Genomic DNA, 15,488 nt, shown 5'->3' with positions numbered 1-15,488 from the left:
GGAGGAGAAGAACCCCCATGGAGTATAAGATACCATTATTTAAAAAAAAATGTGTTAGGGGGGAGATGACAAGAGGGCTCTTAACCCCAATTCCATCAGGACCCAGAGAGAGGAAGAAAAAAAGAAAGGACAGTTGGAAGTAGTCATAGGTGTGACTTGGAAAGGAAGGAAAGGCAGGACCATAGGGGGAAAAAGGGCAAAAAAATATTTAGGGTAAGACAGACAGTCATAGAAATCATAGTCAGTCCATATCTGTGACCTGAGAGAACCACTGCAGTTTCCAGTGGAGGGAGTGGGGACACAGAGCCCTGGTGGTGGCAGTGGCGTGAAATTGTGCCCCTGTTTTCTTACGGTTTTATAAATCAATATTAAATCACTAGTTTTTTTTAAAAAGACATATATTAAATGAAGTTTAAAAAATGCTGAGAGCCGGTAGCGCAGCAGGTTAAGCGCACGTGGCACAAAGCGCAAGGACCCCGGTTTGAGCCCCCGGCTCCCCACCTGCAGGGGAGTCACTTTGCAGTTGATGAAGCAGGTCTGCAGGTGTCTGTCTTTCTCTCCCCCATCTGTCTTCCCTTCCTCTCTCCATTTCTCTCTGTCTTATCTAACAACGACATAAATAACAACAACAATAATAACTACAACAACAATAAAAAACAAGGGCAACAAAAGGGAAAATAAATAAATATTTTTTTAAATGCTGAGAGCCGGGAATCGGGCTATAGCGCAGCGGGTTAAGCGCAGGTGGCGCTAAGCACAAGGACCAGCGGAAGGATCCCGGTTCCAGCCCTCGGCTCCCCACCTGCAGGGGAGTCACTTCACAGGCGGTGAAGCAGGTCTGCAGGTGTCTGTCTTTCTCTCCCCCTCTCTGTCTTCCCCTCCTCTCTCCATTTCTCTCTGTCCTATCCAACAACAATGACATCAATAATAACAATAAAAAACAACATCAAGGGCAACAAAAAGAATAAATAAATAAAAATAATAAAAAAATTTTTTTAAAAATGCTGAGAGCCACTATAAGCCAACTTCCCTTCAAGCTCCAAGGCCGGTTCAGTTCTGCCACCATTCCCCACGTGCCTTCTGTGGACAAGATTTCAGTGGGCACCTAGGAGCCCAGGATGCCACTGGCTTTTCTCACTGAGGCTAAGCAGGGCCATCAGGGGCCATCTGAGTTCCCTTAGGACCAAGCTCTCGGCGACCCATGCTCTTCCCTCCAGGCCAGCCACCTCATCTGGGCTGGGACAGTGTCTGAAGCCACGTAACACTGCAGGCAGCCAGTAAGAAGTGCACAGTGGGCACGCACCGTCCTGTGTCTGTGACACGTAAGCTGTCCCCTTCCCTGGGTGGCCCCCTCCCATTGCCGGGGAAACCCTGTCTGCTGGGCAGGATGGAGCTCAGTGACGTGAGTCACTGTTACTGTGCCTAGAAATAAATGCCTTGTCTCCAGGCTCTCTGGTGACCTTGCAGACTTGGTTTAGAACTAAGGGGAAGCCTGGTTATGAGGCCTCAACTGGCACCTGGATCTAAAGCCAAGAAATCTGGGGTCAGGGAGAAGATGAGACATTTAGCATCCATTGGAGAAGTGTCTGAAATGCACACACACACACACACACACACACACACACATTTTATTTGTTTGCTTGCTTGCTTGCTTGCTTGGGCTCAGTGCCTGCATTACAAATCCAATGCTCTTTGCAGCCATTTTTTCCTTTTTTTTTTTATTTCCATATTTTATTGGATAGGACAGACAGAAATTGAGAGGGGAGAGGAAGACAAAGAAAAAGAGATGCCTGCAGACCTGCTTCAGTGCTTATGAAGCTTCCCCCCTGCAGGTGGGGAACTGGAGGCTTGAACCCAGGTCCTTGCGTGGTTCCTTGTACTTAGTACTATGTGCACTTGACCTGGCGCACCACCGCCCATACAGGAATTTTTAGAGACCACAAAAGCATCTTGATTTGTAACTGCCCTGCCCTGCTCTGCCCTGCCCTGCCCTGCCCTGCCCTGCCCTGCCTTGCCTGGTAGGCTAGCCCCGCGCAGAGACTCAACAGCCCTTGTCTCTGTGCCCAGAGACAGGCCAAGGGGAGACACCACCAAATTGCTGAGTTGTTCCCATCACCAGGCTTGGAGCCCTTGATCTGGCTTTTGTTTTTTGGGTTTCAACGCCCAGCAGTGACCCCAGATAGCCTTCCTTCCAGACTGGTACCCCCAGACTGCAGGCAGCCCAGGTGCTGGAGAAGGGAACCCACAGCCTTCTCCCCCCGGGGGGGGGGGGGCGGGGAGCAGAGCCTGTCTGGGGGTCACTCCAACCTTGCCAGGGAGCAGACCAGAAGGACAGGCAGTAGGAAGCTTTGTGACCCAAGTTCCAGACCCCCCACCCAGAGCTTAGTAGAGCTGTGATTTCAGAAAGCTCCTGGGGGGGGACCTTTACTTCCTTATCAGAACGCCAAGTCAATAAAATAACACTAGGGCCTGGCTCACAGCCTGGAATCTCAGCGTACAATCAATGCCAAGTTCCTCTGCTCCCCGCCCCTGCTCAGAAGACGGCAGGCTGTCCTGCCCTGTCCATTCCATCGTGAGCCCTTCTTGAGAGCCCTGCACACAGTATCAACACCCCGGGGAGCTGTGAGCTAATCCTTTTATCAACCAGTCCCTTTAAAGGGATTAGCTGTGGACTGAGAAGCAACCCCCCAGGAGAAGATACTGGAGGGTGTGGGGAAAGGGATACCCCCCTCCCCCCCGCCCCGCAGGAGGAAAAGACTGAACCGCCCTTGCCCCTAAGGGAGGTGAGGGACTGCTGGAAGAGTGAGCTGAGGTTCCAGAATTCTAACAAAGAGCCTGTGACCCGTTATTGAGAGAGGAGAGATCAGGCCTATGTTTTGTGATCAACAGTGACAAATTCTTCTAGAAACTTCTCCAGGTGTTGGAAAGAACAGAAGACAGGGAGAGAATAGCACTCAGACGCCCAGTTCCTATGTACATACGATCTCCATTTGCTGTTGGCATTTCTAGGGGGGTCAGGGTAACGAGAAAGAGTGGTTTCTCTTCTTTCCTTCTCCTCTCCCTTCCCTTTACCCTTTCTCTTGCCCAGAATCCCTCAGGCCAGGTGGACAGGGGTGGACAGGGGTGGACAGGGAGCAAGAGCGTAAATGCCTTCTCCTTCCTGCTTTTGCTCTAGTTCCTCCTCCACCTCCCCCAGTTCTGTTAAACATAGGATTGAGGGGCCAGGCAGTGACGCAACTAGTTGAGTGCACGTGTTACAAAGACCTGGGTTCAAGTCCCTGGTCCCCACCCGCAAGAGGAAAGTTTCATGAGTGGTGAAGCAGTGTGGAGGCGTCTCTCTGTCTCTGTCTCTCTCCCTCTCTATATCCCCCTCCTTCCCCTTGATTTATAGCTGTCTCTACCAAAATAAAGATAATAAAAAACATAGCAGTGGTTGCTTGTGGGCAGAACACCCGGCCCCAGGCTGGAGGTCCCCTGAGTCAGAGCAGCAGGGAGCCCTCTGTGCCCTCTGTGCCCTGTTGCTGGGCCCCAGGTTAGGGGCTGGGACCTCAGTCTGTGCGTCCGAGAAGAGAGGAGTTGTGTGCAGTCACGACCGAATGGGAAAACAAGGGATGAAGAACAATGCTGGCTGGGTCTAGGGTCACAGCGGTGATTCCCACCCACCCCTCTGCCATTTGGACCTAGAGTGTTCTTCTTTTTTTATTTATTTTTAATCTATACTAGTGATTTGATAATGATTAACAAGATTATAGGATAACAGGGGTACAATTCCTGAGAATAGGGCTAGAAAGCTGGGAGAATGTGCCTCTTAATGTGTAGCCGTGGTTTCACCATGGAGCTGTCAGGGGCCTTCCCCCTACCCAGCCCCTTCAGAGGGGCTCAGGCACCCAGGCCTTCAGCTCAAGGCCTGCTGGGTACAGAAACACCTTCTCTGCCTGGGGAGTATTCGAGGAGCCCTGCTATTGCTCCCCTCCACGGGGACAGCTAGTCTCTGTTCTCCTCAAATCATCCCCTGCGCCTGGCAGGAGGCATTTCCTGCAGCTGAGAGGGAGATGAAAAGAGAGGGGAAGAGAGAATTGGGCGGTAGCGCAGCGGGTTAAGCCAGGTGGCGCAAAGCGCAAAGACTGGTATAAGGATCCGGGTTCAAGCCCCTAACTCCCCACATGAAGGTGAAGCGGGTCTGCAGGTGTCTGTCTTTCTCTCCCCCTCTCTGTCTTCCCCTCCTCTCTCCATTTCTCTCTGTCCTATCCAACAACAATGACATCAATAACAACAACAACAATAACTACAACAATAAAACAACAAGGGCAACAAAAGGGAGTAAATAAATAAATATTTTTTTAAAAGAGAGAAGACAAGGCTGAAAGGAGGGGAGAGAGAGAGAGAGAGAGGGAGGGGGAGAGAGAACACCCTGGAAAAGTAGAGAAGTCAGGGGCGGGTAGTGGCGCACCTGGCACCTGGCTGAGTGCACAAATTACAGTACACAAGGACCCGGTTTCAGGTGGCCAGTCCCCACCTGCTGGGGGAAAGCTTCATGAGTGGCGAAGCAGGTCTGCAGGTGTCTCTCTGTCTCTCTCCCTCCCTCCCTATCTTCCTCTTCCCTCTAATGTCTTTCTGTCCTATCAAATAAGGTTTTTAAGAAAATAAACTAAAATAAATATATTTTTAAAAAAATAGAGAAGAGAGGGAGGAAGGAGAAAGAGGTGGATTCTTGAAGCACTGAAAGTTATGGCACAGGACCGGGAGACAGCCCGCCTGGCAGAATGCACACCCTGTCAGGTGCCAGACTTGAACCCTGGCTGCACATGGGAGCACTGGGGAAACTCCATGGATGGTGGAGCAGTGCTGTGGTCTCTGTGTGTGTGTGTGTGTGTGTGTGTGTGTGTGTGTGTGTGTGTGTGTCCATCTAAAATTAAAAGAATGAAAAGGGGAGCCGGGTGGTGGCGTACCTGGTTGAACGCACATGTTACAATGCACAAGGACCCAGGTTCAAGCCCCTGGTCCCCCACCTGCCGGGGGAAAGTTTTACAAGTGGTAAAGCAGGGCTTCAGGTGTCTCTCTTGTCTCTCTCCCTCTCTATTTCCCCCCACCCTCTCAATTTCTGGTTGTCTTTATCCAATAAATAAAGATAATAGAAAAAAATAAACAAAATAAGAACTTTTTATTAAAAAAAAAAAAAAAGAATGAAAAGGTTGTCCTGAGAGCAGTGGCCTTGCTCAGTGCGCTGAAGGTACTTACAGCTGTCCTACTGTACTGTAGGCAGGTTTGTTCCCAGCACTTTTTACCTACTAGCTCATCTGATGCTCTCAGAACACTTTGGGCTGGTGGTTTCCAAGTGCTCAATGAGGAAACAGAGTCATGAAGAGGTTGAGGAGGTCAGCTAACATGACCCAGCAAAGTGTCTCCAAGGTTGGGGTCCCCCCTGCCTCTTACTCAAACAGCTGCTCTTGGCTACAGCAGAAGGCTCAAAGCGTAAGAGGCCTCAAGACAATGGTCCAGGCCAAGTCAGTCAGAATCTGGAGAGGGGACAGGGCTCTGCTATGTCTTTACTGCCCCCCAGAAGGTTCCGAGGGGTCTCCAGAGCTGGGAGTCACAGCACCAGACCTGGCTCCAGTGGCAGTTTCAATATGAATAGTGTCCTCTCAGCCCCGGGGAGGGGAGACTGTTCCAGGTCACCTCACAGGTGACAGTTGAACGAGTTAGACCCACAACTGTGTCTAGCGCTCACCAGGATTCCGGTGCTCAGGCCAGACAGCCGCCCCCACCTCCCTGAATGCTTCCAGGAAGGAGTCAATTTGGGCTCCAAGGCTGATTTTCATTTAGTCCTCCTCCTCTCCCTCCCCTCCTCCTCTTCCTCATCCCCTCCTCCTCCCCATCCTCTTACTCCTCTCTCTCCCTCTTCCCCCCTCCTCTCTCTTCCTCTTTTTCTCCCTCTTCCTCTCTCTCTCTCTCTCTCTCTCTCTCTCTCCCCTGCTGGGCCCAGGTGAGCAGCTCCCAGGAAGAAGTCTGGAGAGTTTGAATCTGCATCAGATCAGCTATCTGCCCTGGAGGGGAGAAGATCTGGGTGGAGGGAGACCTTGTTGGTGAGGCCCGCAGTCAGCAACGCTCCCTCATTAATGTGGACAGAGGCCGGAAGCCTTCTTCCCGATGCTTTGCACCCTGGGAGGAAGGAACCTTAATTGAGTTCAGCTTCCTCCAGCACAGCAGCCAGGGGTATGAGTCAGCATGCTTCCCCAAAATGGGAACCCTGACCCTGCTCCTGATTCTCAACTCCAGCCCTCAGGGAAGCTGAAGAGAGGATCTGGGTAGGGGGGGGCAGAAAGCCAGTGACTTCACTTGCCTTGGAAGGATGGAGGGGCTGTGGAGAAGGAGCCCAGGAGGGTGCACTGCAGGGAGCCTGGCCATCCCTCTTGCCCCTGACTTCAGGGAAAGGACAGGGACTGCTTAAGACTGTAGGAAGACCTTTTGCTTCTCAAAAACTGATTTTTATGACAGAAGGGGAGATCAGAGCACAGCTGCATCCTGGCTTCTCATGTGGTGCCTGGGGTTGAACCTGGAGTCTTGAGCACAAGCCCTGTGCTCTACCTGATGAGCCACCTCTGTAGAATCCCCAGAGTTTTTGTCTTTTTTTAAAAAAAAAAAAAAAGATTTTATTTCCCTTCTTTTTAACATTTATTTATTTTCTTTTGTTGTCCTTGTTTTATTGCTGTAGTTATCATTGATGTCGTTGTTGGATAGGACAGAGAGAAATGGAGAGAGAAGGGGAAGACAGAAGGGGGAGAGAAAGATAGACACCTGCAGACCTGCTTCACCGCTTGTGAAACGACTCCCCTGCAGGTGGGGAGCCGGGGGCTCGAACTGAGATCCTTAATGCTAGTCTTTGTGCTTTGCACCACGTGCGCTTAATCCGCTATGCTACCGCCCTACTCCCATAGGTTTTTATCTTTTAAATATAAGGCAGATGGGGGCTGGCTAGTGGTGGTACCAGTTACCATGTGCAAGGATCCAGGTTCAAGCCCCCAGTCTCCATCTGCAGGGAGGAAGCTTCACAAGCAGCAAAGCAGGGATGCAGGTGTCTTTCTGTCTCTCCCCCTCTCTGTCTCCCTCTCCCTCTCCATTTCTCTCTGTCCTAGCCAATACAATGGGAGGGGATAAATGACCACCGGGAGAGGTGGATTTATAGTTCCAGCAACGAGCCCCAGTAACCCTGGTGACAACAAAAAATAAAGGTAAGCCAGGCATTGTAAGTTAAATGTGTGAGATACTGCAGATTACTAGTTGTTGTGTTTCATTAGTGATTTACTATTGGTTTACAAAATTCCAAGGTAACAGGGGTACAATTCCACACTGTTCCCACCAGGAGAGTCGTGTCCCCACCCCCTCCACTGGAAACTGCAGTGTTCTTCCCAAGGTCACAGATATGGGTTGACCATTACATATATATATGTATATCCCAGTTTTTTCTATAGTATTTTTTTTCCAAGAGCACTGCTCAGCTCTGGCTTATGGTGGTGCCAAGTATTGAACCTGGGACTTCAGAGCCTCGGGCATGAGAGTCTCTTTGCATGACCATTATGCTATCTACCCCTGTCTTCCTTCACTTCCTAAGTCACACCTCCACCTGTTACTACTTCCAGATAACCTTCCTTTTTCCTCTTCTCTCTCTGGGTCCTGATGGAGTTGGGGTTCAGAGCCCTCTAGTCACCTTCCCCCTAACATTTCCCCACCTCTGGGAGTATGGACCAAAATTCTTTATGGGGTGCAGAAGGTGAAAGGTCTGATTTCTGCAATTGCTTCTCTACTGGACATGGGTGTTAGCAGATAAATCCATACCCCCAGCCTGTTTCTCTCTTTCCCTAGTGGAGCAGGGGTCTGGGGAGGTGAGGCCCTGGGACACATTGGTGAGCAGATCACTAGTTTTGTGGATTATAAAACCAATGAGAATAAAGCTGAGATGGAGGTGGGGGAGATAACATAATGGTTATACAAACAGATTTTCATGCATGAGGTTCCGAGGTCCCAGTTCAATACCCCCCACCACCACCACCATAAGCCAGAGCTGATCAGAGCTCTGATAAGAGAGAGAGAGAGAGAGAGAGAGAGAGAGAGAGAGAGAATAAAGCTTAGGATTCTGAAGTGATGTCTTAGGTCAGGCCAAGTTCTGTTCTCTTTAGGGGCAAGAAGATACTGAGGCCCAGTGAGCGTGATCAGTTGTCCAGACCCACAGAGCTGGCCAGTGACAGAGCTCCACACAGAACAGGCCTCCCCTCCACTCCTCTGTGCCTAATCTGGCCACCGCGGCTGTCAGCAGGGAATGGTGGGACAGCTCTATAAATGACCTCATGGGTCACTGGAGAAAAGATGCATCAGTAACCACAACATCTCAGCCCCTCAGCCAAACTTCATCTGTCACATCATAAAAAAATAATTTTTTAATAAGTCATTTGCCAAAGAGGAATTTGACAATCCAAGCCAGCTCCTGCTCCTCTCCATAGAGAGCCAGCTCCCTCCCCAGCTCCACAGCCAAGCCTCTCCCCCAGCTCCATGTTCAGGGTTCAGGGTCCTGTCGTTTGTGATCGGAACTAAGGAAGCCTGCTGGATCCAGGTGACGTCTTCAGCATAAGCGTTGACCCCCTGAGATAGCTTGTGAGGAAGGAGGGAGGCTCCGGGAAGCTGAGGGCCCATGAGCAGAGGGTCCCAGTCTCCCCACTCTCAGTGCCTCCCCCTACATGAGGCCCAGCCCATGGGTAGTGCCTGCAGCCCATGGACCTCTGACACCCAGGGGCGGGGGGGCACTTGTGTCAGTGGAAGAGGAGCTATAACCAAATAATAAGAAGAAGAAGAATAAAATGAAAAAAGGCACCAGTGTTTCCTCACAGTGTCAGGGCAGCTGTGACAAAGGCCCATCTCCTCGAGGGGCCCAGAGACCAGGGCCTGGACCAACCCCCATGTTTCAGTCCTCACACCTGAGACCTCTGCTCAGGGCTCCAAATTTAAATCGTGATTTCTTTTCAGTGATGGATGTGTCGGAAAAGACAGAAGGGCCAGGCGGTGGCACGTGATACAGTGTGCAAGGGCCTGAGTTCCGGCCCCCAGTCCCCACCTGTGAGGGGCTGTGAGGGGGGAGCTTCACAAGCAAGGGAGCAGAGCTTCAGGTGTCTCTGTCTCTCTTTCCCCCTCTCAATTTCTCTCTGTCCTATCAAATAATAAATTAAATAACTAAATTTTAAAAAAGAGAGATGACAGAAGAAATAGCAAACAAAAGGTAAGTGTCCTCTGGTCATCAGAATGAAATGAAAGAAAGAGGAAGAAGGGGAGGAGAAGGAGAAGCAGAAGGAGAAAGAGAAGCAGAAGGAGTAGGAGAAGCAGAAGGAGGAGTAGGAGGAAGAAGAAGAGAAGGAGGAAGAAGAAGAGATGGAGAAGCAGGAGAGGGGGGGATTTAAGAGAACCTTCCAAGGGCCAGGAAGATGGTCCAGTGGCAGAGCTGTAGACTTGTGTGTCTGAGGTTCAGTCCCTGGCAGCACCAAAAGGCAGAGCTGAGCAGTGCTCTGGCCTCTTGATTTTCCCCCCCTGGCCTCCCTCTTCTTAAAGAGGTGGGGGAAGAGAGGAGAGAGAGAGAATAATCCGAGTTCTGAACCCCCGTGAAACCTCCTGGCACTGCTGTGCATCTCACCCTCTGTTGGAGCAAGGTTCCTGGCAGCCAGGAGCACTGTGTCTGGTGAGTCCCCACTGGGGAAGGACCTGCCTCCAGGCCCCTTCACCAGTGGGTGGGAGAGCAGCCTGTGCCGCCCAGCACTGGGCCAAGCAAGCTTCTCAGCCATTCCCCTGCCTGCCGGGCCCCATCACCCTGTTAGCAGGAGGGTTCAAGGAGCAGCAGGACTGGGTCCCAGTCCTCTGCCTCCCAGTGCCCAGAAGTGGTGGTTGCAAACTGTCAGGGTCAAGTCTGCCTCCCTCTTTAGGTGTTTTCACTTTCATTCATTCTTTGTTTTTTTAGCTTTTTTTTTTTATTAGAGACTGCTAGAAATTGAGAGGGAAGGGGGAGACAGAGAGGGAGAGAGACAGAGAGAGACCTGCAGCACTGCTGCACCACTTGCAAAGCTTTCCCCTTGCAGGTGGGGACCGGGGGCTTGAACCCAGGTCCTTGGGCACTGTATGATGTGCACTTAACCAGGTGCGCCACTGCCTGGCCCCTCTATGTTTTCACTTCTGCTCATCAGGGTGCTGACCTCACAGAGCCCTGATGAACAATAAAGGAAGGGAGAGGGGAGCCAGGCAGTGGCGCACTGGGTTAAGCACACATGGTGCTAAACACAAGGATGTTGTAAGGATCCCAGTTCGAGCCCCCGGCTCCTCACCTGCAGGGGAGTCACTTCACAAGCGGTGAAGCAGGTCTGAAGGTGTCTGTCTTTCTCTCCCCCCACTCTGTCTTCCCCTCCTCTCTCAATTTCTCTCTGTCCTATCCAACAACAATAGCAATAACAACAAGGGCAACAAAATGGGAAAAATAGCCTCCAGGAGCAGTGGATTCATAGTGCAGGCACCGAGCCCCAGCGATAACTCTGGAGAAAAAAAAATGATGGGGGGGGGATTTTGCTCGCCTAGTAGGACAAATCCCAGTGCTCAAGCCCCAGTCACCACACAGCACCGTGGTGTTAGGGAGAGCTCCGCGGATGTGGTGTCTTGCTTTCTCCCTCTCATTGTCTCTATCCCTCTCTGTTATTTTGATCTGAAATGGAAAGAATGAGAAAATCTGCCTGGGAGCAGTGAAATCACACATGTGAGGCCCCTACACAGAAAGCACAATCTCAGATGGCTGGGATCTTGTGAGGACAGCTCTGCGTAAGGACAACCTTGGAAAGCAGTGACCCCTCTAAATATAACCTGATGTAATCTACTGGGACCGGCGCTCGGTGCTGATGGGGACAGAGAGGAAAGTGGCGCGGGTTGGGGTGGGGTGATGGAGTGATAAAGGCTTGGTGCACAGCTGGTGGGCTGTATTCTTTTCTTGTTTTATTATTTGTCTTTCATTGTTTATTTGTGACTAACACTGGATGACAAGACTGTAAGATGACTGTATATCTCCACCCCACACCCAGCACCAGAGTTCTGTGTCCCCACCCTCCCACCTCCCAGAGAACCACCAAAGTGCTCACAAGTTTCTGAAACAGTTTGCTGGCTTCTGTTTTTTTTTTTTTTTCAGTTCATATGAATCAGTTCCCTAGATTCTACATATGAGTGAAACCATCTGGTCATTGTCTCTCATCTCTTTACTTATGTCATTAATCAGAATCACCTCCAGTTCCATCCATTTTGTCCCAAAGGACACAATATCTTCTTTTTGATGGCAGAGTAGTACTCCACGGAGTCTATATCTCATAACTTATTTAACCAGTCATCTGTTGATGGGCATTTAGGCTGCGTCTACTCTTTGACTGTTGTGAATATCATGCACAGACTATATTTTAAATAACAGGTTGAAATCAGTCAGGTAGGTGAGGGGAAGGCCAGATCATTTCGGGAGAAAGGGACAGAACGTTGAATGGGTCCTGAAGCCACTTATATGACTGGAGCTAGAGGGGCAGGGGGTGGAGGGTGGTCACTACAGAAACATAATAGCAGCCTGTGGCAGGAAAGTCCTGAGTCTGGGGAAGAGGATTGCCTGGCCACCATGTCATGTGGACTTGTGGCCTCTGAGGGTGAGTCCTCAGAGATCTCCGGGGCCCTCGATCTCCTCTCCACCCTATTGCATGCTGCGCCTGCACCATTCTCCCCCCACCCCCTGTCTGTCTGTCTGTCTCTCTCATTGCAAAGGGTTATCTCTGGGGCTTGGTGCCAGCATTACAAATCCGCTGCTCCTGGAAGCCATTTTATTAGATAAGACAAAGAGAAACTGAGAAAAGAAGGGAGACAGAAGAGATAGAGAGAGACAGAGAGAGAGAAAGAGAGAGAGAGAGAGACCCTCAGACTTGCTTTGCCAGTTGTGAAGCTTCCTCCCTGCAAGTAGGGAACAAGGGCTCGAACCCAGATCCTTGCACCAATCCTTGAGCTTAGCACTATGTGTACTTTTTAATTGGATGGGACAGGGAGAAGTTGAGAAGGGAGGGGAGATAGAGAAGGAGAGAAAGATGGACACCTGCAGCCCTGCTTCACTGCTTGTGGAGGGTCTGCCTCTGCAGGCGTGCAACAGGGTCTCAGACCCCAGTCCTCGCACCGGGTAGAGGGTTGGGCCAAATCTGTCTCCAGCGTGGGGCCAGAGACCCCAGTGACTGACACCCCTGTTCTGTTCCCCCCTGTGCTCCCCACAGACCGGCCAGGTCTGCTCAATGTGAAGCCCATCGAGGACATCCAGGACAACCTGCTGCAGGCCCTGGAGCTGCAGCTCAAGCTGAACCACCCCGAGTCCTCGCAGCTCTTTGCCAAGCTGCTGCAGAAGATGACAGACCTGCGGCAGATCGTCACGGAGCACGTGCAGCTCTTGCAAGTGATCAAGAAGACGGAGACGGACATGAGCCTGCACCCGCTGCTGCAGGAGATCTACAAGGACCTGTACTAGCCGGCGCCCTGGCGCCCACACACCGCAGGCCGAGGCCCGTCCACGTCCACACCGACGACAAGACCACACCCCGCAGAATTCACTGTGAAAGGAAACAAGAGCGTCGTAACAAGAACCAGTTTTCAGATAATAGATCTATTTTATGCATATTGTTATAAAGATACATTTACAGTTTACTTTTAATATTAAAAAAGACCATCTTATGTAATGACCAGTAGCCTGAGAAGACCGCTCTGTGCCCCACCCCAAAGCCAGCCCCCTGGATTGTGTGCCCTTTCCAGACTTTCCATCGTGTCTCTCTCTCTCATTTTTATAAGTGATTTAATGATTGACAAGATGGTAAGATAATATGGGCATATGTAATTTCACACCACTCCCACCACCAAAATTCTGTGTCCTTCCCCCGAACGGTAACCACCATCGTTCTCCCAAGGTCATCATTATAGGTTGGCTATATGTATATATATATATATATATAGTCTATTTTCAAGTTCATGTGTTTTAATTCTGTATACTCTACTTATGAGTGGAATCATCCCATAGTTGTCCTTCCTTTGTCCTGTTCCCCCTCAGATAAGAGAAATAGTACCTGACTCCCTTAGAATCTCTTCCCTCTCTGGGATGGTGCAAAAACAAAGTTTCCTTGTCACATAAGTTCTGGGGCCCCATGCAACCGGAGTTTAGAGCCCTCTGGTCATCTTCCCCTGACATTTACCTCTCTGGGAGAATGGATACATTTCTCTTTCTTTCTTTCTTTCTTTCTTTCTTTCTTTCTAGGTTCAATCCCCTGCACTATCAGAAATTAGTAGTGCTCTGGAAAAAACTTTTTAAAATTTTTATTAGTGATTTAATATTGAATTTAAAATTAGAAGATAATAGAGGTCTAGTTCCACACCATTTCCACCACTAGAGCTCTGTGTCCCTGTTCCCTCCATTGGAAACTGCAGTGGTTCTCCCAAGGTCACAGATATGGGTTGACTATTATTTCTAGAACTATCTATATTTATATAGATTTGCCCCCCTTTTTTTCTATGGTCCTGCCTTCTTTCTTTCTAAGTCACACCTATACCTATTGCCACTTCCAAGTATCCTTCCTTTTTTCCCCCTTTTCTCTCTCAGGGTCCTGATGGAATTGGGGGTTCAGAGCCCTTGGCCACCTTCCCCTAACATTTCTCCCCCTCTGGGAGTATGGACCAAAACTCTTTATGGGGTACAGAAAGTGGGAGGTCTGGCTCCTGTAATTGCTTCTCCACTGGACGTGGGCATTGACAGGTGGATCCATAACCCCAGCCCAAGGGGCACAGGGTTCTGGAAAGGTGGGGTTCCATGACACATTGGTGAGGTTGTCTGCCCAGAGAAGTCAGGATGGTGTCATGGTAGCATCTGCAACTTGTGGCTGAAAGGCAGTAAGATATAAAGCAGGACAGACTATTTAATAAAAAGGAACCAAAAACTAAAAACAGAACAGATGGGAATAAGGACCATAAAGCAGAAAGAAGCTAGGAAGTCGATTTAAGTTTGTTCCTAGGGACCCAGAACTTTAGTAATCTTTGCTTGAGCTTGATTTGCCAAAAAGGGGGTGGACTAGAAATATTGTCTGGGGGAGTTGGGTGGCGCAGTGGGTTAAGTGCACATGACACGAAGCACAAGGACCGGCGTAAGGATCCCAGTTCAAGCCCCTGGCTCCCCACCTGCAGGGGAGTCACTTCACAAGCGGTGAAGCAGGTGTCTATATTTTCCTCCCCCTCTCTGTCTTCCCCCTCCTTTCTCATTTCTCTGTTTCATCCAACAACGATGACATCAATAACTACAATAATGAAACAAGGGCAACAAAAGGGAATAAATAAGTAAATATTTTTAAAAATATATTGTCTGGGAAGATGGTCTCAAGAGTGCAGAATAGAACTTGAAAGCCAGGTTAGGAGAGAGTAGCTCCCATATTTGGAAGGAAAAAAAAACATATATATGATTAACTGTTTACCCCATCGATCTGACCCAGAGCCCTGGTCTATTCATATTCAGCACAGAAGCCTGTGTGACCTCTGAGTCCCTGTCAGTCTGAGCTCACAGTCCACGGTCACAGCTGGGAACACTCTAGGCTGCACTCATGTCAGGACCCGTCTTCCTCGAGCGGCAGAGTGGGCTGGCCCAGCCTCCCTTCAGAGAGTGGGGAGTCCTGCCATTGCTGCTCTACAGTGAGGGCAAGGGCCTGGAGAGGCCCCCGAGAGGGCTCATGATGACATTCCTGATGGAAGTGATTTCCACCTTCTCTTCCTTTGTTTTTCTACTGTCTTCCTCAAGTGTTTTCTCTGTGTGCCTGGAATTGTTAAGCCACCTTGGCCAAGTCCTGTCATTCTATTCACAACTTTTCCACACGCTCCATCTGACGCAGCCATCCAGAGCCAAGGAGAAGGAGTCAAAGCTGCTCAGACCTCACTTGTCTGAACACAGACTCAGCCTCCCTTCCCCGCCAAGATGCTCTCTCCTTCCAGCCCAGTCCAGCAGATACTGGGGCCAACTGCTCCAAGATGTGGGTACCACAGGGGTGATCGGAGACCAAGCACCTGTCAAGATGAGTTTACGGACAAATTGAGAAAAGGGAAGAGGCTCCTTCTCAAAACAGAGGGTGGTGCACAGGCCACGTGGGTGTCCAGTGATTGAGGACACAAGCACTGAGGCATCTGAAGGAAGCCAAGCTAAAGGAAGAATGAACTAGGCCAGAGTGACTCGGAACACATAGGAGGCCTTCTGCCAAGTCTGTGTGGGCTCAGAGATAGGCTGAGCAGGACAGGACTGCAGCAGCAACAAGAGGAAAGGAACCAGCGGCCAAGGAGACAGCTCAGCTGGCAGAGCACAGGACTTGTGTGTCCGAGGCTCCAGGCACTGGAGCACGGCTCTGGCTTCTCTACCTCTCATATGAAACAGTATCATAAGA

At 50.2% G+C, this 15,488-nt stretch overlaps 1 protein-coding gene across 5 annotated transcripts in view; it reads left to right on the top strand.

The window, feature by feature from the left end:
* PPARG (peroxisome proliferator activated receptor gamma) overlaps nt 1-12,765 on the top strand; it is a 144,641-nt gene extending 131,876 nt beyond the window's left edge. For 4 of the 5 annotated variants that reach the window (XM_060180712.1, XM_007517091.3, XM_060180711.1 and 1 more), the window contains one exon: nt 12,306-12,765. In XM_060180712.1, coding sequence (XP_060036695.1) covers nt 12,306-12,553 — 248 coding nt within the window. In that variant the 3' untranslated portion in view covers nt 12,554-12,765. The remainder of the gene's footprint in view (nt 1-12,305) is intronic. The other variant, XM_060180713.1, reaches the window with a different exon arrangement.
* The last annotated feature ends 2,723 nt before the right edge of the window (nt 12,766-15,488 follow it).

This window comes from Erinaceus europaeus, chromosome 21 (genome assembly GCF_950295315.1).
Source record: "Erinaceus europaeus chromosome 21, mEriEur2.1, whole genome shotgun sequence".
Lineage (NCBI taxonomy): Eukaryota > Metazoa > Chordata > Mammalia > Eulipotyphla > Erinaceidae > Erinaceus > Erinaceus europaeus.
Note: the sequence above shows the minus strand (reverse complement) of the source record. Positions and strands in the feature narration are given on the sequence as shown.